Source organism: Topomyia yanbarensis, chromosome 3 (genome assembly GCF_030247195.1).
Source record: "Topomyia yanbarensis strain Yona2022 chromosome 3, ASM3024719v1, whole genome shotgun sequence".
Classification (NCBI taxonomy): Eukaryota; Metazoa; Arthropoda; class Insecta; order Diptera; family Culicidae; genus Topomyia; species Topomyia yanbarensis.
In genome coordinates this window covers 367,676,794-367,700,928 of record NC_080672.1, presented here as the reverse complement: position 1 = coordinate 367,700,928, position 24,135 = coordinate 367,676,794, and the positions used below count along the sequence as shown (strand labels likewise).

Here is a 24,135-nt window from a genome sequence, read left to right as displayed (position 1 = left end):
CATGACATGAAAAAAACGGTGCTAATCAAGATACAAAATATTGCAGAAATAAAAAAAAACAAGAATTCATTTTCATTAATAAAAATAGCAACACTGTTCGGAAGATTTCCGCGAAAAGAAGAATGTTGAAGGAAAAATAAAAAGCCAATTGTCACGTCTTGTCTCAGTTATCATTATGGAGAAAGTGCATCTGCTTTTCAAACAACATATTTTGCAAAAAAACAACTTAAAACTGGTGAAATGCTGGTACAGTTTCTTGGAAAAAACGTCTGTAGAAATTGAGTCAAATGCCCTCTTATTGCCCAACAAAACTGATGCCATTTGAATTTCTTTCGATAGCAACGTAAAACAAACTGCACTTCGTCTTTTTGCACTTGCGGTAACCAAAATGTGTATCTATTAAGAAACTATTGACTTCGACTTAATTGTCTGGATGGAATAGGATAATTTTTTCGAGCAATTTCCTGATACAGCAGAGCATTCAATCGGCCGATGCGAGTTATGATCAGAGGGTGTCTCTAATCGTGTGGGACGATGTCACCCTCAAGAGAGCAAGTGAGAACTCCACCATCGAAAACGATGTTTCATTCGTGGTATTATGGGAGGACACGGTGCGGGAAGTTTTCTGTGTCGGGGACTTGAAAAACATTCTTTGCTATATCGACCGGGCTCTGTATTATTATGGTGAGGCGGGAAAAGTCCAACAGAGTGTTATCAGAAATGGAGGATATTGAATTTAATTCCCCATTCTATCAAGTATCTTCCCAAAATGGAAATTTTCTTGATGGAACCTGGTTGTTTGCGGATTATTTGAAATATTTCTGGTTACTTTCTTATGAAGGAAAAGCTATGTCTGCAGGTTGTACCAGTTTGTTTTGTTGTTGGCTGGTTTTGTCATGAGCCTAAATATTAATTATCTTCTAGAAAAATCGTTCAGCTCACACCTTTGTGGGGGGAATCAGTTGGGACTGTCATCATCAAGGTTAGCATATTGAATATTATGCTCCAGAGAGTGTTCATCGATGTTCCTCTTGCAAGACCGTCGACAAACCGACACCAGTAGCCTCGTTTTATCGCTTTAAGTAGGTTTTTCGATATTTTTTCAAACGCCGCGCATTTCTTGCGCACTATTTATCCAATCAAAGAGTTGAAGACCGCTGGCGTATTGTCGAGCGGGGTTATAGTGTCGACGGCGCCTGAGTTGCGGCATCAAGGGTCAAGTCAGCGAGGTATTTATATTCTTCCTACAGAGGATGTTCTTCCATCATTCCTCATAACTTCCACTCAATGCTACGTGTGAGGTCCATACGAAACATTGACTATTTCCGATGATCTTGAGCCGGTGGTCATTGCAATCGCAATCAGCAGATGGCCAGCACTGTGGGATTGAGATACTCTAGCAATCTTTCTCTAGCGATGTCTAGTATAGGGATAGGTACTGGCTTGCTCTGGTAGCCTAAGAATCTGTGTCATTTTTACTGTATTGAAAATTATTATGTTGAAGTTGTCACCGAGATTTTGATTCTGCAATCCCTTGTGACTGCAAAAGTGACAACTTCCAGTACTATTGCTTGGGACAATGGGTAAAAGCAGTCTTGCTAATCACGCCGTCGATCTCCACATTACGATAAGGAATATGGACGCTATACTAAATCGCGAAGAATTTAGTGCTAACGATATCCAGTTTGTGTCAAGTCAGTCACGATTGCGCGTAGTTTATCTGAATGATGAAATCTTAGGAGAAGTGGAGTCGGATCAGGGGAAGTATTTAGAGCTGCAGATGTGGCTAACCCATTTCCACTTATGGTGTCTGTAGAGCACCATAACTTTAAACAGCTATAACTTGGTTTTTACAAGGTTTGCTTGCAAAACAAGTAAGCTTTATCAAGCTTACTTGGGGTTATCATCTTTAACAATTGGCTAACAATTGTTAGTATTATCAGTAGTACTGAAGTTATTGCAATTGAATTGATTGGATTCCGAACAAGCAGTGCTGCCAAGGACAGTTTCCGTTAAAAGTGATAAGGTTTGATATAACTTCGTTGTCTTGCAATATTATTGAAACTAATAAAGCCTATCAATTTGGACGGTCTTCGACCATTTTTTCCATGCAATATACTCTAATTTTAAGTTTCCTAGGAGAATTGTATTGAGCATTGGAAAATTGAACAGCTTATAGCACAGCGAAAGAAACACTTATTTTGCTCAAAACAGGTTTTTCGTGTTTTATGATCACAACAGTTGGAAGGAAAAGTAGTTTTGAAACCCTATATACGGTAGAAAAAAGCCATCAAGAAGCAAAAACAACTTTTTTGTCATAACAATGGACAAGTCTGTCTATGCCAAGACACATGCTGGTGAACTCGGGTGATCCGTAGTTATGCTGCCTAAAGTCGACCCTCATCAGCAGAAGACAAAAGCTAAGCTTTTTTAATGTTTTGTGTTTTTTCATACTCTGCACCAGCCCTAACTAACGCTCAACCATTAGCCTGTGCGCGCTGGCTTGGCCGACTGACGGGTCGACGTGGATTGACCTTTGCTGTGGGCCGTGTTTGCAAACGTTGTTCCACAGCTTTATGGCAGTGCTGGTGGACACGGCTCGCTGAGGTCATTGTGTCGAATCATCGGTCGACTTCGTCATCGTGCGCAGGATAATTGAAAAATGTAAAAGTAGAAGCCTGTTAGTGCTTGTGTAGTAATAATTGTAGTTTTTTGTACTAGTGGGTAATTGTTATGTGCTAATCGTATATCTATCTGTGTTTGTGTCCGTCTAGGTAGCGTTACCAACTTTATTTTCAAAAAAAAAAAATGGAACCTCTCTTTCCCTCTCCTAGGTTGACGGGTTTGACGGTACTGCAAACATCTTCAAGCATATTTGAGCAGACAACTGCTTTAAGATGGTTATTGCATTACGCCTCGATAGTGGTGCATTGAGGAGACCGAGAGGGCTTATGGGCCTTTTTATGTTTTGTGTTATTTCATACTCTGCACCAGCCCAAACTAATAGTCAGCTAAGAGCCTGTGCACACTGGCGTGGCCGATTGGCGGGTCGCCGTGGATTGACTTTTTCTGTGGGCTGTGTTTGCAGACATTGTTCAACAGCTTAACGGCAGTCTTTGTGGGCACGGTTCGCAGTGGGAGTCATTGTGTGTCGATTTATTGGTCGACCTCGTCAACGTGCACAGGCGCATTAAAAAAAATTAAAGTTGAAGCCTATTAGTTGTGTTGTGTTGTAATAATTGTAGTTTTTAGTACTAGTGTAAAATTATGTGCTAGTCGTATGTCTATCTGTGTATGTGTTCGACTGAGTATTTGTGACATATGGGTCAGGGAATGGATGCAGAACTGGCTTTTATGATAGAATAGTAGGTAATCCTTCTTGGGATCACGTTTTACCGGTGTTCAATTCGTGCATTCGATTCGATTCATTCGGATTGGATAAATGAAGGTACGATTAATTTACCGACGCACGTCAATCATCCATTCCCGGTCAGCATAGCATGAGAAACTTCTAACGGAATGCAATTGTCGTTTTCTGGCATTTAGACGATTCCAAGTAGTTTTATTGCATGTTACATGTATATTAGAGTGGGACATGGTTATATGAAAAAAATAAAATTTCGCTCCGAGTAACTTTTTAGGTCCCATTTGGCTCCCAGAACAACTCTGCCAATTTTTAGTTCGATCGGTGAAACTATATTTTTGCGCCCACGGTTTAAAGTTTACATGGGATTTTGTATGGGGAAAATGTCTTTTACCAATTAATTCTTCCAAGAGTCGCCCGTTACCTTCTAAAAATAAATAGATGTCTGATTTTTACAGGAAATTTTCTAAGAAAACGAAGTCTAGAAGACCACGAAAAGATCTGATGCTTGTGGAAAAAGTTATTAAGCAAAATCCGATTGATGCCCTGAAGATCAATGAAAATTTTACTTTTCATAGCATCACTGCTGCTGACGGTCGAATTATATACAACATCTTTAACTTCCTCTTATTATGTACAAAATAAGACTCAATTTATCCCTCAAAACTCTTGCGAAGTGGCCAAACAGAATAGATAAATGATTTAGACACATTTAGAGAAGATCAAAACAAAATTGCATATAATTGGACAATAAACAGCAGTGGTGCTAGAAAAAATGAATATATTATCAATCGTCAGTGCATCAAGTGGTTTCAGTTTAATAACTTTTTTCTCAAGCATCAGATCGTTTCGTAGTTTTCGAGATTTTGATTCCTTGTTAAATTTCCTACAAAAGCCACATAACGGTTTATTTTTAGGAAGCAATGGGCGACTCCTGGAGGAATAATTTTGCAAAAAGTTAGTTTTCCCATATAAAATCCCATGTAAACTTTAAACAGTGGGCGCAAAAATATAGTTTCAAGGATCGAGCTAAGAATTTGCACAGATGCTCTAGGACCCAAATGGTACCCAAAAAGTTGCTCGGAGTTGGAATCTATTTTTTGTCCCACCCTAATGTATATTGTTCAATTAATACTCAATAACAATACTAACTCTTCTCCGTGGGCTTGGCGGTGGACTCCAGACTGCAAATTTTTATGCTTAGGGATTTGTAGCTTGGAGATGTTCAAATGTTCAAAATGTGCCTAGTAATTTTGAAGAACCATCATCCACGCGAAACAAACCGTCAAATAAAGTGGTAATGTTCCCAAATATAAGCAACTTAGAATACGTCCCCCCGTTTTTTGCCTTTCTCATATAAAGAAAGGCTATGCAATCACTGTAAAAATCGACTTTTTAACCGAGGCCCGGAGGGCCGAGTGTCATACACCATTCGATTCAGTTCGTCGAGATCGGCAAATGTCTGTGTGTGTGTGTATGTGTGTGTGTGTATGTGTGTGTATGTGTGTGTGTGTCATTTAAACTCACACAATTTTCTCAGAGATGGCTGAACCGATTTTCGCAAACTTAGTTTCATCTGAAAGGTATAACGCTCCCATAAGCTGCTATTGAATTTTTAGTTGATCCGACTTCCGGTTCCGGAGTTACGGGTTGAAGAGTGCGGTCACACAGCAAATTCCCATATAAACTGGTACCACCATGATGTTCAAATGATGTAAAACCTATTAAAATTGATGTAACATTACTCTAATTTACGGGTCTGGATCACCAATGATCAATCAAAGCAGCTTTGACCACATTGGCCACCTATGACGGTTCATGACGCCCCCGGGGAACCCGCCAAGTTCCTAAGCTAATATCACACCCATTCCCCAACGAATTCTCTACCGATTTTTACAAACTTGATTTCAAATGAAAGATACAGTAATACCATTGACTACTGCTGAGTTTCATTCGGTTCTGACTCTTGCTTCCGGAGTTACAGGGGTGTTAGTAAGGATACACTGGAATTTCCCATATAAATCGGTACAATCGTAATACCTCAGAGGCTAAAAACAATTGAAATGGTCACCAAATTACTTCTAATCGCAGATCTAGATCACTGATTGCCAATCAAACATTCTTTGAATATATTGTCCACTATCGACGATTCCGGAAGTCCGGAATTCCGGGCATATTCCACAATTAAAGTCACACCGGTTCTTCGGTGATGACTGAACCGATTTTCTCAAACCAAGTCTCAAATGGAAGGCAAAATATGCAGTTGAGTATTACGTCGCCGCCCCTCCTACCCCCGCCTTGCCCTTACACCTCCCTCCTTCATCACTCCCCTCCCCTTGGACCACCCTCACGCCCGCATTTCCTTCATCCACCCCGTATACCGAAATAAGATGAAGGATTTCTGACGCATCCTCCACTCTCACTCTACTAACCCCCCATTCCCTCCACTTTCAAACCCATTCCACCAACATTTCAAAATATAATTACATGAAGATAACATTGAACTCATGCTGATTAAGGTAATTAAATACTATTGTTTTGCCTTTCTCATATAGAAAGGTTATGCAATTGCTCCAAAAACCGACTTCCTAACCGAAGCCCGGAGGGCCGAGTCTCATATAACATTCGACTCAGTGCGCCGAGATCGCAAAATATCTGTGTGTATGTACGTGTGTTTGTATGTGCGTATGTATGTGTGCATGTATGTATGTATGTATGTATGTATGTATGTATGTATGTATGTATGTATGTATGTATGTATGTGTGTGTATGTGCGGATTTGTTAACAAAATGTCCACATCGGTTTCTCGGAGATGGTTGAACCGATTTTTAGAAACTAAGATTCAAATGAAAGGTATACTATTCTCATAGGTTGCTATTGAATTTCATTTTCAACCGACATCTTGTTCCGGATTACGAGTTGAAGAGTATGGTTACAAAACAAAATTTGTTGATTTGTCCACATCGGTTTCTCGGAATTTTCTGAACCGATTTTGACAAACTTGATTTTAAATGAAAGGTCCATCAGCTGCTGTTGAATTTTGTGTGGATCCGAGTTCTGGTTCCTGAATTACAGGGTGATACGTACGATCACGCAGCAAATCTCGATTCTAACGAATTCTGCGATGAATGTAAAAAGGTAAAATTTTTGCCTTTCTCAATAGAAAGGTATTGCAATTGCTCTGAAAACCGACTTTTTAACGGAGGCCCGGAGGGCCGAGTGGCATATACCATTCGATTCAGTTCGTCGAGTTCGGCAAATGTCTGAGCGTGTGTATGTATGTGTGTATGTATGTATGTGTGTGTATGTGCGTCTGTGTGTGTGTATGTGACCAAAAATGTCACTCATTTTTCTCAGAGCTGGCTGAACCGATTTTGACAAACTTAGTCTCAAATGAAAGATACAACGTTCCCATAGGCTGCTATTGAATTTCTGATGGATCCGACTTCCGGTTCCGGAATTACAGGGTGGTGAGCACGATCACGCAGAAAATGTCGATTTTAATAAATTCTGCAATGAATGTATAAAGGTGTAATTTTTTCCAAAATATGACCACAACTGCTTCGATTTGTAGTATTAGGTCACTAACATCCATTCAAAGTCTTTTTGGCCCCATTGGCCACCATCATCGGTTCTGGAAGCCCCGGCGGAAGTATCCAAATTCAGAATAACAGTCACATCGGTTTCCCGGAGATGGCTAGACCGATTCAACCAAACTTAGTCTCAAATGAAAGGTGTTGCGCCTTCGTAAATGGTTATTTAATTTCATCCCGATCTGACTTCCGGTTCCGGAGTTACAGGTTGTGGCGTGCGATCACATAGCAAATTGCGATTCAAACCGATACTCCGATGAAAGCAAAAAAGGTAAAAATTTCGCTAAAATGTCTCTCAAACAACTTAAATTTGCTGTTCTAGGTCATCGACGGCCAACCAAACTTTCGTTGACTACATTGACCACCATAGACGGTTCCGGAAGTGCCCGGGAAAAGCGGCCATCTTTCAAAATTGACGTACTCACATCAGTTTCCCGGAAATGGTTGGGCCGATTTTTACAAACACTGTCCCAAATGATAGCTATAGTATCCCCACAGATGTCTATAAAATTTCGTACGGATCGCTTGGATGCGTCCGGAAATATAGACTAATCCATCCGGTCACATATGAAATTCCCATATAAGCCGGAACTAAATTTTTTTTCAAAGGGGGGACCCCATGAAATTTCAGAAATCAAATTCGTTTTTGATGCCAAACATCTTTAAAATGCATGAAACGTCGAGATTTTATGTTATCTCGAAAAAATTTTTTTTATGAAAATCGACTTTTTGGGACTGCCGATTTCGCACCTTTTTTCAATTTAATATTAATGTAGCTGTTTTTTCTTTTACAAAATTTTAGAACTCGAATAGTGATTTTTTCTTGTATATTTATCATGTCATGTATAATAATAAAATGTAATATATTCATTTGAAAGCTTTTAATGAATATAAACAACGCAAACATTCACGTGTTCATGATTGAGAAAGGCACAATTGCACCGCTAGGTGGATTAAAATAGGTTTTTCAATTTAATATTAATGTAGCTGTTTTTTCTTTTACAAAATTTTAGAACTCGAATAGTGATTTTTTCTTGTATATTTATCATGTCATGTATAATAATAAAATGTAATATATTCATTTGAAAGCTTTTAATGAATATAAACAACGCAAACATTCACGTGCTCATGATTGAGAAAGGCACAATTGCACCGCTAGGTGGATTAAAATAGGTTTTTCAATTTAATATTAATGTAGCTGTTTTTTCTTTTACAAAATTTTAGAACTCGAATAGTGATTTTTTCTTGTATATTTATCATGTCATGTATAATAATAAAATGTAATATATTCATTTGAAAGCTTTTAATGAATATAAACAACGCAAACATTCACAAACATTCACGTGTTCATGATTGAGAAAGGCACAATTGCACCGCTAGGTGGATTAAAATAGGTTTTTCTTCTACCTTATTTGTCTATTTTTGTTTTTCTTCTATTAGTTTGCGTTTCCACTACTCATGTAAACCAAAAAAATCAGTCAATTTATACGCTTCTACTTAATGTCTTCATTTGTTTTCTTCTTTTAATTCGGCATGTTCTTTTTCCTTTTATCACTATATCTTAGTTTAGATTCATTATAACACTCACTAACACAATCAATTGCATATTCTCTCATATACGCTCATAATATCTCATTCAAAACGTACAAACGCCGCTAGCCTTCACGATAACACAAACCGGGTCAAAAACGCGAATATGCAATTGTAATCTTCCACACATACTCGCGATCTCGCCAACAACCCACCGCTCGCGCGATCATGAGTCGGTCACGTTAGGATGTCCCTTCCCTCGTTCTTAACAGCCTAGATTCATGTCATGGACCAATGAAAAATGAGGCTCATATTCATTAGACAACAGATTCCATGGAAACGTGACAGGGAACTCTAGTGTTATGGGGGAATTATCTTCTAGTACCTGAACTGTACACTAAAAACTAAGCAACAAACTCACGGTCCGCGCGATCATTCAAGAACAGACGCGAATATGCATATGGTCACACAGTTACAAAATCGAATTTATACATGCGAAATCACATACGTTCTGGTATACGCGACAAACATGTGAACATACAAGCGCTTGAGCTTTTCGCGATCTTCCACGCTCATCTACGGTTGCGTTCTCACAAACTTGATAAAACTACGGGATAAAATGAACTTTTTAACACTTATAAATTGGCATCACCTAATCACAAAATACATACATTAGCTATCAAACCTTATGGAGAAATATATTGCATTTATTTCTGAACAGCCAACAGTAGTACTGTTCAATGCACCTTTTCATCACATTCTGCAGCGCAATTATTCGTCAAGTATACATCAATCCATTAACCCTACCCCAACCCACACCCTGTTCCTCTCCCATGGCGTTTTGGTGGTCCGCATAGACTATTCTGCCATTACCCCTCCTATCATCGGCCTTGGACTGACTTGCGCTCTCATTGCCCCACCAAACGCTGCAAAATGAAAACGAAAAATGAAAAAAAAAACTGGAACCTCTCTTTAAAAAAGACTGGAAAAAACTGGATGCCCGAATAACCAAATTTATCCTTGCAAAAGGGAATGTAGTTTAGGGATGCAAAGTTTTTTTTTAAATAAAATGGATCTATTTTTAATAAAACAGGATTCTCAAATATGAAGACAAACATTCAATATGAAAACGTTCAGCTATTAGACAATATAAGAAAACAAGTCTCATATAGCAGCGAATTTCCAGTTTAAGATAGTATAAAAGTGATCGTTACTATTTAAATATAACTTTTAGATGATTTCACATCACAAGTTTTAAGAAATTTGAAATGTTAAACGAAAAAATTGGTACCTTCAAGCTAACGCACTGTGCCATATGTAATAAACAGACTAAAAAAACTAGGAGTGGGTAATGTCCGGGACGTAACCGCGGTGTTGACGTAGGACATTCATGGATAATTTGAGCCAATGCACTTTTTGAATGAATGTTTACTGGAAATTTCATGTCGAATGAGATTGCCACATTCACTGATTTTCTAGGACTTGCAAAAACCTTCGGGTTTGTAGATTAATTTGATAAACATTTGCTTATATGAATCACTGGTAAATGTATACAAGAATTGACAGGCGCAAACTCAATTCAAGTTATTAAATGGAACTTTCTAATTCAATTCTTTCTCCATTATGTTTTCATCCTAAAAAGAACGGTTTGTAGATAACTGTTTGGTGATACCAGACGAGAATCCTTGCTAACGATTCGAACCTTGCCCGAATTCGTTTCTGCTGCGTACATACACGAACATTCCCCTTTCGCAGCTCACATCGAATGAGCATTGTATGTCGGAATGCGATCTCTTTTATAAACTTATTAGTGCAGATGGTAGTCCATCCCTTTGTGCGACAAATGAAAATATTTTCATCATTCTTTTTGGCGTGGCATTCGCTTAGTAGCAGGGTTTCCACATTCACTAATGTTCTAGAAAGATTTGCAAAAACCACCATTCAAAGCACGGCTAATTAATGCTTTTACAAAATCATTTCTATCAAAATTTACGGTAAAATCTACGGAATCTACTACACAATTGTTTTAATTATTTCCCAACAAATCGCGCAAAAATCTGTTCCGTACAGCACAGCGCAAATAATTGACGTTGGAAAACAAATCGGCAACTTCAGCTGCCAAACACAACGATCGAAGCATTTTTCCGTTAATATCACTTTTCTGACTCAAATTGTTGTAGGTATTTTATTGCTTCCGTCCAATTGGTCAGTTTATTGGTTTTATTGCACATTTTTCGGATATTATTATAGAAAATAACTAACCCGATAAGAGGGAAGTTATTTTCCAAAGCACGAAATGGAAATTTCAATTGTAATTCTTCTGAGAACGATTTTGTGGTCCTAATAAGGACCGTTTGTTGTGAATATTATTTCGCCGTTTCCCGCTCGGCATGATGATTATTCGCTTGGCATGGATAGCGCACAGATTGGTATTTTCCAACAAACTAACCAGGCAGGCCTCGCTGGCTTCTTAAAGGGCCATTACGGCTGAGCTCCGGAAGAGTAGGTTTTGAAATGCTGTTCAATCTCACGGACCAGGCACTGGAAGAGCAGCTTGCGAATTAGTAACTCTGTCCACTTCTGAGAGCGATGAATTTCACGCAGGGCGACGACTGTTCTTGGTTGGCAGCGATAAGGCAGTAGTTATGATTTGGTTGGTGGTCAAAATGCAGCTTCTCGTTGAGCAGCACACGTACGTGTGTTCTGCTCTGTGGCTTACACACGTCTGGCTTTAAGAAAAACTGTGACACTCATATTTATAGGTTTTAGCATTAATTTTGATTCGCATTAAAAGTAGTTTTTGAACTTTTTAAACAAGTTTTACATAGCAAACAAGGTATCAATAGCAAGCGTTGAACGTTTTCCTTTCGATTTATGAAACAAAATTAGTAATTCCTTTAGTAGGAGAAAAGTTATTAGAGTTCAAAGTGTACGTAACGCATCCGTTTTGAAAATTTTGAAATGACACCCAGTATAGTAAAGAAAGACGTAAGTCCTACGTCAAAACAATCTTCATTTTAATTAACGATATCTGCTAATATTGCACTCCATAGCATATCAATTTATAATGTGTATTGAAATATGACAGGGTGCAGCAAAATATGGTTACTGAAAAACAATTAACTTGTTCCCTAGAGAGGTTGTACTTTTCATCATTTCATTTATTTTATTTTATTATTTATTATTAGTTTATATAGTAAACTACTATTGTATTGCAAATAGTGAGGAAATCATTTTGGCACACACCTCTGGGAAAAAACTGGATAAAACTGGACAATATTTAAAAAAAAACTGGACAATTTACACATTTGTCTGTTTGACTGGATCGAGTAAAAAAAACTGGAAGAATCCAGTTTAAACTGGAAGGTTGGCATCGCTGCGTCTAGGTATTTGTGACAGCTGGGTCAGGGAATGAATGCAGAAGTGGCGTATATGATAGAATAGTGAGTTCATAGGATTCGTTGGCCACTTTTTCCGGAGCTAAATTCGTGCATTTGATTCAATTCTTTTGGGGAAGATCAGATTGGATAAATAAGTTACGATTAATTTACTAACGCACGTGAATCATCAATTTCCGGTCTGCATAGCATGAGAATATTCTAAAAGAATGCAATTTTCGTTAATGGCAAATACGAGTTCAAGTAGTTTGATTGAATATTACATGTGTTCTTTTCTTCTACTTCATTGCTCTGTTTTTGTTGTACTTCTAGTAGATTGCTTTTCCACTGCTCATGTATACCAAAAATAATATCGGTGAATTTATACTTTTCTACATAATTCCTTTGCATCTTTTTTCTTTATTCGGTATTTTACTTTTTCTTTTATTATTGTATCTTAAACTAGATTCACATTAGCACTCACTAACACAATCAATTTTATATTCTCTCATACAGGGTGTTTGGTTCATGGTTTAGAACCTCTCGAGGGATGATTGACTGTCATATTTGGAGAAAAAAAACCTTCAAATCTCAACCGTTACTGAGTTATTGAATTTTTTGTGTTAAAAACTTTGTTGTCTTAAAATAGCTCTAACTCAAAAAATATACTTTGTATTTCAAATCTTTTGGATCCATTGGATAGGTGAGAAAATTTTTCATTGAAAAAAGTCCTCAAATGTTTCAGCTAATGAGGTTAAGTAACCTTTCCACAGTAATTTATTTACGATTTAACAATTTCGATCGATTTTTCGTTCATTTCGCGAAAATCTTAATAGTTAACATCACCATTTTAATAATTCAAATTTTTAGTCTTGAAGAGTTGCATAATTTGTTCCTTGACATGATACACTTATTTTTTCTTGTTTTCATGTGTTTGGGTTATTGAACTTGGATATTTTTATCTAATATTCACTTATAATAGCTCTTATTGAAAAAGTATGGCACTTATTGTGCCTTTTCTTATTTTTATTCGAAAGCTAGAAAAATTTTGCATAGAAAAAGGTATAAATACCATTCAGTTAAGTGAATTTAGCATTCTTTTAGAAGTTAATTAGTTTAAAGTTAGTGTTATTATTAGCATTTTCGTTATTTTCTTAAGATAGTAAATAAACAGCACCATTATTATCATGGATTTAATGCATCTCAGCAAGTTCTACTACTAGCAAAATCATCTTTATCACCTCGTTTCATATGCAAAAAAACGAATTCGAGTACACTACATTTGTAATGAGGTCATGCTGTGTTAACTATTAAATTGCAGCGAAATGAAAAGCGATAGGGATAAAGTGTCAAATAACAATATTTAGAGAATATTAAGGGGCACCAAATGAACAATAGTGATGATAAATTTAGTTGATTAATAATTAGAATAATAATTGAGTTATTTTACTACTAAACAATCATTTAATACACTTAACTAAAAGATTCTGTACATACATCGAAAGGAAATTTTCTCAACTTTCCAATGAAGCCCTGGTAATAACGATATAAAGCATATTTTTTAGATTAAAGTCTTTTAAACACTTGCAGGTCGATTACAGGAAAAAATAGAAGTGAAATTACAAGGAAACGAGAAAAGATAGGAATATCATGTTGAAGAACAAATTTTAAATCGTCCTCAAACCCATCTCGTGAATAATAGATATTGCTATAATCATAATTCATTATTTTGAGAAAATTAACAAAAACCTCATCAAAAACACCAACTTTGAACATCTTTACAACTAAAGGGTAAATAAAACTAATTAACTGAAAGATATGAGAACCATTCAATAGAAAATTTTCTCACCTTTCCAATGGAACTAAAAGATTTAAAATACGAGGTATACTTTTTGAGCTAGAGGTATTTTAGGATAAATAAGTTTTTTTACACAAAAAGTTCAATAACTCTGTAACGGTTGAGATTTGATGGTATGTGTAGAACGATTTTTTTCTCCTCGACAGATTCTTAATCATGAACCAAACACCCTGTATACACTCACAATGTCTTTCATTCCAAACGTACAAACACTCGTCGCCTTCTCGATAACACAAATCTGGTCACAAACGCAATCATGCAATTGCAATCATCCACCCATACTTACGCTTGCGATCTCGCCACATTACTACACCACGGTAATTGATTGAACATTTCAGCATTTACAAGCGCGCACAGTATACAAAAGCTGGACAAAACCTCAAAAGTAGTTTAAAATGAATGGAAATATCTTCTAAGGGTAATTTTGGTGTGCTGAACTCGATTTCGATTAAATTAGGACGCTAAAATGAAAATTCGTAAGTGAATAGAACCATTTTGATTTCCTAGGGTAGTCCTTAGTAACGACTTAGCTAGGGTGGTTCCAATTTATCGAAATCTGGCGAATAAAAAATGATGTAATTTTATACATTTGTTTGTAGATTTTCAGTCTAATCTGAATTCCATCATTGGAAAAATCTTCCCTTCATAGCTCTTTAAGAGATAATCTTCATTTACTAATTTATGAACGTATGCGTTTAGAATAGTTTAGAATAGTTAGAATAGTTATAAAAGATCTTAAGGTGTTTGATAGAATGCCTTAAATTTTTGTTTTATTGGTTTATTTATTAATAGTTATCGCCAAAGCTTTTAAAAGATGACAGGTTTATTTGATTTTGATGAAGATCTCAAATCATGCCCTACTATGCTCTATTCACAGTTACTCATACGATGCATATTGCAGCTAAACCGCTCAATACTTTTCCATTGATTTTCAATTCCAACGATGATATGAATATCTCTCCTTGTGGGTACTGACTTGGTTTTTCGTAGGAAAACATCCTGAGCATACTTTGCACTGATGTATGTGTATGCTTTGAAATAGAGGCGTGAGCGTTTTTGCATGAAACTTTCATCAATTTGGAAGTGAATTATTGAGGGAGATTTTGAATTTGGTTGTTGATTGTGATAGATTTTATAGGGAATTTGCACTTGAAAATAAATGTTGCATTATTGGCCAATAACCAAAAATCAGGTAAAAAAGAACACTTCCCACACTCACGTGTTTACCTTACATTGGTCACCAGCAAAGCAAACGACCAATACGTACCAAATAAATAGGATTCATGTAAAGATATAATAATAGTAGCAGTTAGTTTGCCTCGTTGGCTTGTATTTATTTGAATTTTTCTATATTGCAGATAACTGTGAAAACGTAGAAACACGAGTCATAGCTGCAAGACGGTTAGGGCATACTTACATTCGTATCAAGGAAATCGCCCCAAACCCTGAATTTACAAGCAGCGTTCAGAAAAAGAAATCCACCGGTGAATAATAATGCAAAACTTCATGAAATCAAAAACTACCATGCGTCTCCATGAAAAAACTTATTTTACAAATGTCCAAATATCAACCTTCGGCGCAAAACGGCGCAAGATGGAACTATGATTTTTGAAAACTAGATAAAATTCTACGTCAGTTGTACTAGATGAGATCCTTCAACACGCTTTTACCGATAAAGAGATGACACTCTGAATGTAAATAAGTCCGCGTTAAACAACATAGTTATATTGATTTTATTGGTAACTTTTTAAATACTCATTATTTCTCAAATCGAAATACACCATTGAATTCCTGAGAAGATTTTCTATTAGAAACGCCTATATGTGTTGTTAAATTATGATTGTAGTACCTATTAAAGCGAGATGAATTGGAATGAACAAAAACTTTTTGTCACTCAAATTATTGCAGATTTTCAAGACCTTGCGCGGTTCTAAACATGTAGCACTATTTTTCAATCGATTGACTCAAAAATTTGGCGAAGACAGCTTTAGGTAATGTACATTTAGAAAAAAATATAAAAGGTATGAAAATCGACAATAAATTTTGGAGGTTTTGACCGGCTCGGCCCCACTGTGGCGCGGTCTCATGTACTAAACCACAGTTCGCGCGGTCATGAAAAGGTCACGTCCGGAAGACCCTGCCCTCGGTTCTAGCAGCCTAAATTCTTGCCTTAAAAAAAGTCGCCCATATTCACTAGACAACACATTCCATGGCGCCATGACCGGGACCTCTAGTGATATAGGGGAAATCTCTTCTAGTGATTGAACCGCACACTAAAAATTAAGCATCGGATTCACGGTCCGCGCGCAATCATTCAAAAATACATGCGAATGGCCACATGATTATTAAATCGAATTTTTACACGCGAAGTTACACGCTAGTGCAATCGATAAACACGTTAACATGCAAACGCTCGAGTCCTTCGCGGTCATCCACGCAATTTACGTCCGTGATCTCGCAAACTTGAAAATACCCCGATGCGTAAGTGAACGGTTTAGCACTTTTAAATTTATAAACGCGTCAAGAGTGAATCTACAGACGCTCGTTTTCGCGCGATCGTTCATTGATTACGTCCGGAAGCCCTACCCTAGTAGCATAGGTCCAATGCCTTCAGGTGGGTGGACCATACACAAAATGACCCTCATATCCACTAAACAACACGTTCCATGGTGAAAAAAAAATCGAATTTATGCAGTCGAATTCACATACACGCGACGAACACGTTAGCATACGAATGCTCGAGCCCTTCGCGATCATCCACGCAACCTACACCCGCGCTCTCGCAAACATGATGACATCCCGGCGATAAAGTGATCATGAATCGGTCACTTCCGGAAGTCTATCCGCGGTACTACAAATCTAGGTCCATGCCTTCAATTGGACCAATTAAAAAAAAATGAAAGCTCTCATATCCACTGGACAACACGTTCCATGGCGACATGGCCGAGAACACTAGTGATATGGGGTAATTCACTCCCTGTCTGAATCTGAACCGTACACCGAAAATTAAATATGAGAATGTCATGACCAGCCAAGAACACACGCGAATATGTGAATTGCCGCACGGTTATAAAATCGTATCTATATACGCTAGGGCATTGCAAAAAAATTTTTTTTTTAATTCTCGAAGGCCCCCCTCTCTCATATTGTGACAAATGTCAAAGTAAGCTCAGATGCCAAATTTCACATCATTTGGACAATTTTAGACCCGCGCCCACTTCGCTTGAAATTGGTACTATGGGAAAATATGGAGAAAAAATACATTAAATGCTATAACTTTTGAAGTAGCAATCAGAAAATTACAATTTATTCCTTTTTTAAAAGGAAATAACCTTGGTATTTGAATGGAGTTATTTTCGCTTCTAGGAATATACGGGAAAGTGGGGTACTGGGTCATTTTGGCCCCAAAATCCCCTATTTTCAATGATTTTTCTGCTCCGTGATGTAAATCATACATATTTTGTAGTTTTTATAATGTGAAAAAATCTCAAAAATCGATCAGAGTCTTTTTGACCTTTGTCCGAATACGAGAAGTTGGGGTTAAATGGCCTTTTGTCGTTCATATTAAACTTCATCAATTTCTCGTGAATATATTTCTATTATTCTTCACTCAATTTTCATAAACTATACCTTGTTGAACGTGAAAAATCCTTAGAATTATAACAAAAATAGATTCGTTACCAGTAAAATTCAGGAACATCAAATTATCTGACATATAGTGTCGCTTTCGCATTTTTATCATAAAATCGCACATATTAACTCCATTTAACAACAAAATTCTTATTTAATTTACTACTTTTAGTGTAAAATATGCTTAGGGATCACATGAGAAAAATTTCATTTCTGGAAAAATAGGGGAAGTTGAGGTATTAGGACAAATAATAAAAAAAATGAGATTTGTAGAGTAAATATCAAAAAGTTTGATATTTCTGAATTTTACCTCTAACGTTTTTATTTTTGTTTTATTTCTCAGAATTTTACACGTTCAACAAGTTACAGTTTATGAAAATTGATTGAAGAATAATAGAGATATACGCATGAGAAAATGATAAAATTTAATATGAATGACAAAAAGCCCTACAACCCCAACTTCTCGTATTCGGACAAAAGTCAATAGGGTTCCGTTCGATTTCTGAGATTTTTTCACATTAGAAAAACTACAAAATATGCATGATTTGCAACACGGAGCAGAAAAATCATTAAAAATATGGGATTTTGGGTCCAAAATGACCCATCACCCCACTTTCCCGTATTTTCCTAGGAACAAAAATATCTCCATTCAAATACTAAAATTATTTCCACTTGATAAGACCCAGGTAATAAGGTGAACGTTTTAGTACTTACGAAGTTTCAAACGTGGTCTCAAACGCGAACCTACAAAAGTCCTTTTTTGGGCGATCATTAATCGATCAGGTCCGGAAACCATTACCGTCTGTCCTAGCAGCTGGTGTCCATACATTCAGTTGGACCAATCAAAAATAAAGCTCATATTCACTAGATAACACCTTTCATGGCGACATGACCGGAAACTCTTGTGATATGGACGAACTCACTTTTTCTAGGATCTAAACCATACACAGAAAGCTAATTATCAGATTCACACGGTCCTAAAATATAATTTAATAATTTATACACGCGAAGTTACATACACGCTAGCACACGCGACACACAAATGCACATACCGTCGAAGGCGTTAACGTACAAACGCTCGAAACTTTCGCGATGATACTCGCGATCGCGAAGTGCCTACAACCGCACATATCTGAACCGTACAATCAGAATCACGGCCCCCTGTAATTGGCCTTAAGCAGTTTTTTGTGGGTGACATTTCCCGTCTCGTCTGCAATTGTAGTGAGTGACCCTGACGGGGAGCCCTTCCGAGAATCTAGCTCTACAGCTCCAGTAAGACAACTCGAAAAAATACCCCCAATGACGGCAACGATTTGTGGTATAGTATTTTTATGGTTGAATCACAATGCGGTAAATGGTACAAAAACAATAAGAAAAATTATGAATGGTACTCGTTTCTGCGGATTTCTACAATCGAATTAACATCATAATGTATATCCCATACTTCGCTCCGGTTATGTCTCTGATATTTTCTACTCATCTATTTTTATATACGTAAGACAGATAAAGATTGTAACAAAACCATAAGTTCAATATTACGGAAATTCTTTATTTTGATATCAGTTTCCCTTTTCCTCTCTTCCCCAGACTTTGTCATCAAATCGTCGCAAAACTACAACACGCAATCGAATCCGGATAGCATCCAATGTGAAAAACATTCCTCTTCGCTCTCGAACGAATCGTGCAAGGTCTGTGAATGCGTATTTGTATGTAGCTACATGTAGCAGAAAAAAAAACGAAAGGAAATTCCCGCAAAGCAGAAAATGTGTCGGCTCGGGCGCTTTATGTAACCCCGAACACAGTACATGTGTACTCAGGCGGCTTGAGCAGTGCCAGAATGCGTTCGGAGTACGAATGGCTTTCGAGTACCTAGTGGTTCAGTGCAGCAGCTGGCACTAGTGGCGGGCAGTAGTAGTAAGTGTGATTCATGATGCAGTTTCTGTAGTCGCAGCAGAAAATAAAGATGAATGAAGATGGTTGATCAGATCTCGATGGATGGAAAAGGTCACAAGAAAACGACGTTCTGCTAATCTGATTATTGCAAAGTGTCCGTCGTTCGAATAGCTGCAGAAGCTGAAAATATCTTGCTAACGTACGCTGGATAAATCCGATGAAAAGCTGTTCGGTGACTAGCTCTAAGAAAAAAATGTGTCAAATGTGTACATAACTGTGCAGAAGCTAAAATTATAATCTGAAGATTTTCCTTTACCTTTCACTGGCCAAGCCGGAGGGAAAGAGAGTGCCGTGTCGGTGGATCAAATATTTATCGTGTGCTTCCAGCAGCAGCAGCCAAAGGAGTGTGGGGACATTTTTTGCGCTCCATCGGTGAAAAGTTCACAGAACAACAAATCACAGCAATGTCGATATCCAATGGGAAAACATCGTCCGACATCGAAAATGCGGAATGGAACTCGACCGGAATGCTGACCCACACCAGGTAGGGCGATACGTTTTGTCGGTGTTTTAGGAATATGTTGATATATGATGCTTGTTTTGGACATCGAGACATTGCACTACTCCGGAGTGGTCGGTCTGACACACATTCAAACTCGGGTGTAATTAGCCTGCACCTCACGGCGTGGATCACGGAAAATGCTACTATTTTACCCAGCACTACACCACTGTGTTATGCATTCAATTACTTTTTTCTAGTTGCATAGAAAATGATTCCAGGAGTTTTGTAATGAGTCTAAATGGTAAAGAAATATTGAGTGAATATTCAGAGGTCAAACACTAACGATCGATTTAAAAAAAATTAAAAAAATATTCCAATCCATGGCTTACTTTCTGTAGCGAGGCTATGTAATAGGTTTGTTCCAGTACATGGAAGTTACTCCCTGTTGCTCCGGAGCAAAAAATTCTTGCTCCTTTTCACTCCGGTTTGCCACCAGAAGAAGTAAAAAGAGAAGAAGATAGTAAAGGAACGATTTTCTCCGTGTTTGCTCCGGAGTACTTTCAGTTTCTCCTGGTACTGGAACAAACCTATTGTTATCGTAAAAACTTTCAAACTGCGTCGCTGGCGTAGTATTCTGTTTGGCCCTTTAGAAACTACTTGGATGACATTTGCACTCATATCATCATAGGCCTGCACTTTATATCACCGCACCGATAGTCGAGAAGCGCGAGCAAGTCCCATTCGGGCATGGAAACTTGAATGTCACCTATGAACGACGTAAACAGTCAGAAACATGTTTGCAACGATCGCGTCATCCTGCCATTTATAGTACGCATTGCAAAACAAAACAAATTGCAAGTAAATTGAGATCTTTCCATCGATTCGCCCGTCGTGCTTTACGCAACGCCGTGAAGCAGCTTGATCAAGAAAGGGGCGGTGATAATCGGTAAACACAATTTTTCAGATTATTTTGGATAATAACCTCCGAAATGTAGATTATGAGGTTACGCGGATACACGTACATGTAAACACAATCAGATTGCGTAACAGACGGAACTGCATTGACAACTCGTTTGTATTAGAGAAAGGCATCGAACAAGGGGATTACTTGAAAGACGATACTGCTTTGCGTTTGAAAGTTACCCATGTCAAAAGAGATGGGCCCGACCAGTGTGAACCGGAAACAACGAGTTTAACGGCCCCGACGACGGTCGAAAGTCTGTTTGCGGTTTGCGGTCTATGCCTGACCCCGGGTGAGATTTTCCTATGGGTAGACGTAGTTTTTCATTGAATTTCGCACAGGCAGCAAAATACCTGCTGCCAATTTGCTGACTACAAACCTTAATCACTCGTGCGAATCCTCACCTACTCAAGGCACCAAGCGCGCGTAATAAATCCGATGCCTGTTTACCTGCACGGTCGGAACAGCCTTGCCCAGATCTCTCGATAATGATCGGTTATGGCTGGCTGTGCACTCCGAGCTAGTGTGCCAAGTTTTCTTCTGGCTCTCAACCGACGACTCACGGTGAATGGATATGATTGAGACTATTCAACTCATCGCAAAGTCACAACTGGTTTGCTCCCATATACCGACCATTGCTGCTAACTGGTGGATATCCAATAGCCAAAGAGGAAAGCATGTAGTTTTAGAAACCGTTGAACTCGGGCCAACGCTGCCGCCATGAACCGGATCATCGCATTTTGTTGCTGCACTCTGCTACTAATTGAATTTAGCAAGCGATAGAAGTGGGAGTGGGAAATTCGTTTTGTCGGAACTTGGTCATAAAGTGCTTTAGTTTGGGGCAGCGGAGTGATGTAATTTCTTTCCGTAATAATTCGATTGTTGAATTTATTTATGATATTCTGAACACGTAGGACGACGATTTTCGTTATATCTGTTCTACTCAGCTGAACGATTCAAAATACCATTTAGATCTAGATTAAATTTGATGATTATACAAAATTCAATGATGTTCTGACAAGAGTACCAAGACTCTCGCTTAGATTTGAGCTATTTCTGAGTAGCAATACTTTACTGGCGATTGATTAAATCACCAGCAAAGATGATTAACTTGAATCAGGCAGAAAAAGAAAACACTTGCATGTAGTTGTAGCCAGCAGAATTTGTACTGTGTTATCAACTATCCTATTACAGCCTAAAATATTAATAAATTCGCAATGTTTGACACTGTACCCGTTATGGGACACCACTGAGTTGGGGCAATAAACATCACAGCCAAAGCAAATTTTGTCACGCTTCAACGGTTTCCAAATCGGAAATGAATACGACCGTTCCGTGCCAGTTTTGCCAATCGTTTGCTGTTTTTGGTTGGAGTTGTGTATGCTTTCAATTTGCATTAAATTAAATTTTGCCAGTGCCTTTTGGTTGGTTGAGTACGAAATTGATGTGTAGAACGTTGTAACGTGAGGTTTCCCCATGAAACTACCGCAATAGCTCCAGTTCAAATTTATATTTTGCTAAAATTTTGCATCGAGTGTTGCAAATTTTGCATCATCAGTTCATCAGCTGTACTATATATTTTGGCTCTAAATAAATAACAATATTTAAATTTGTTTGTTTCCTTCTGAGCCCAGTCAGGCGCAAGCGAGTCTAAATCGAGTTGAAGACAAAATATATAAAAACTGTCGAAAAGTGTTCTGCTTATGCTCTTCTTCCGTGACAATTATTACGAGTCATTGAGTCGAACGACAAAATGTAAAATAAATGTCCAGTCCAAGAGAACATAAACCTCGATTTAATTCACCAAGCAGTGAGTTGAGATATTTCTTATACCTATCACTGTTTGCTCATTCATTAGATCCAACCATCGCATCATGTAATTGGTATACTTAATATGTATAACTATGAATGAGATGTGACACTGACCTGACAATTCACCTTTTCATAGGATTATGTGCTCTTTAGATGTCATCAAATAATATCACGGTTGAGATATCACATCACATTGGCGATAGAGCGGTGGGTGTACGGACAAGTTTCCCCCGGGTAGCGCTAAAATGATAAGCCACTGCGCAAAGTATATTTTTTCTTTGTTCGGTTTGATAACCTATGAACTGATAGCTGGGGAGTTTCATATGCAAGGGAAATACGTATTGTTTGGCCTGAGTAGTATTACGACTGATATTTCTTGTTATCAACCAATTAGTTATCTCTGATTAAATGGAGCTTTCAAAGAGTTAGGGATAGGTGCAAGTATATTTTGAGATTGGACCGACTCGGTCTGGGATTATGGCTTTCGTCTGGTATGGTCCATTCTCCCTGGTACGGATGACTTTATGGTGGTTGTGTGTTACTACTTACAAGTGAATTGATCACTTGGCTAGGGTGAGGATACATATGTGTCTCCTGCTTGGGGTCAGCTCTTTCGACTTTGTGTATGTTGGCTGGTTCAGGGAAGGAGTGCAGGACTGGCACCTGAGAGAATGTTGATTGTTTCAGTCGACCAGTCACTGATCGGAGTGATTTATTCTAGTTGGATGCTCAATGGTTCGAATGTGTATTCGATTCGAGAAGAATGAGTCGATCGAAGGGTTGGTCGTCTCCAAAAGTAAAGGCGTAAAGTATCTAATGAAGAGAAATGATTTTTGTGGAACTTAAAAATATAGTTACTAGTCTACCATATTGTCCTAGTGTACATTATAACGGGGGAAGCCCGTTTGGCATAGAGTCATTGGGCATAACGTCATTTAGCATAAAGTCGTTTGGCATAAAGCCACTTGGCATAACCATAGCGAGAGTCGAGTGGTCGTTTGGCATAAAGCCATTTGGCATAAAGGTCATTTAGCATAATGGTAATGAAACCTAATTACTCAGGTGTAGACCTGTAGGTCAATAACTGAAATAATAGGTCACCAAATCGGCAATATTCTGGGATGCAGTTTCCCGAAATATTATTGCTCGAAATGAACTATACAAATTATCCGAATTTTCCGTAAATTCAATAAAACTACACTGCCCATGATCGCAAATCAGTTCCATAAAGATAGGAAATCCCATAGAAAACGGACAAATATGCAATCATGGGCAGTACTGCCATTCCACATTGCACTTTTTGAGAAGACCTATTATGCAACCAACATTTTTTTAGTTTTTCTTTTTTCTTTGAACATGAAATTTTTTTTTAATTTCATTGATTTTAAATGCAACTAAGAATTTCTAAGCGTTCACATTCTCCTGAATATTGTCAATTCTTCGAAAATATTTTTGATTTCGATTATAACTTACATTGACATTTTGCCTTCTTTTATACATATATAGTAAATTGTCATTAGCTTTTGATTATTTTGTTTTGAGGTTTTTTCTTTTAAATATGAACTATTCTTGAGATTTTTCTTTTGAATTTAGGCTGCAAACAAAAGTAAGGCA

The 24,135-nt window shown here is 37.7% G+C and overlaps 1 protein-coding gene across 1 annotated transcript in view; it reads left to right on the top strand.

The window, feature by feature from the left end:
• LOC131692011 (uncharacterized) overlaps positions 1-24,135 on the top strand; it is a 112,142-nt gene that overhangs the window by 1,485 nt on the left and 86,522 nt on the right. The window contains exon 2 of the mRNA XM_058978836.1: positions 18,941-19,790. Coding sequence (XP_058834819.1) covers positions 19,711-19,790 — 80 coding nt within the window. The 5' untranslated portion in view covers positions 18,941-19,710. The remainder of the gene's footprint in view (positions 1-18,940; positions 19,791-24,135) is intronic.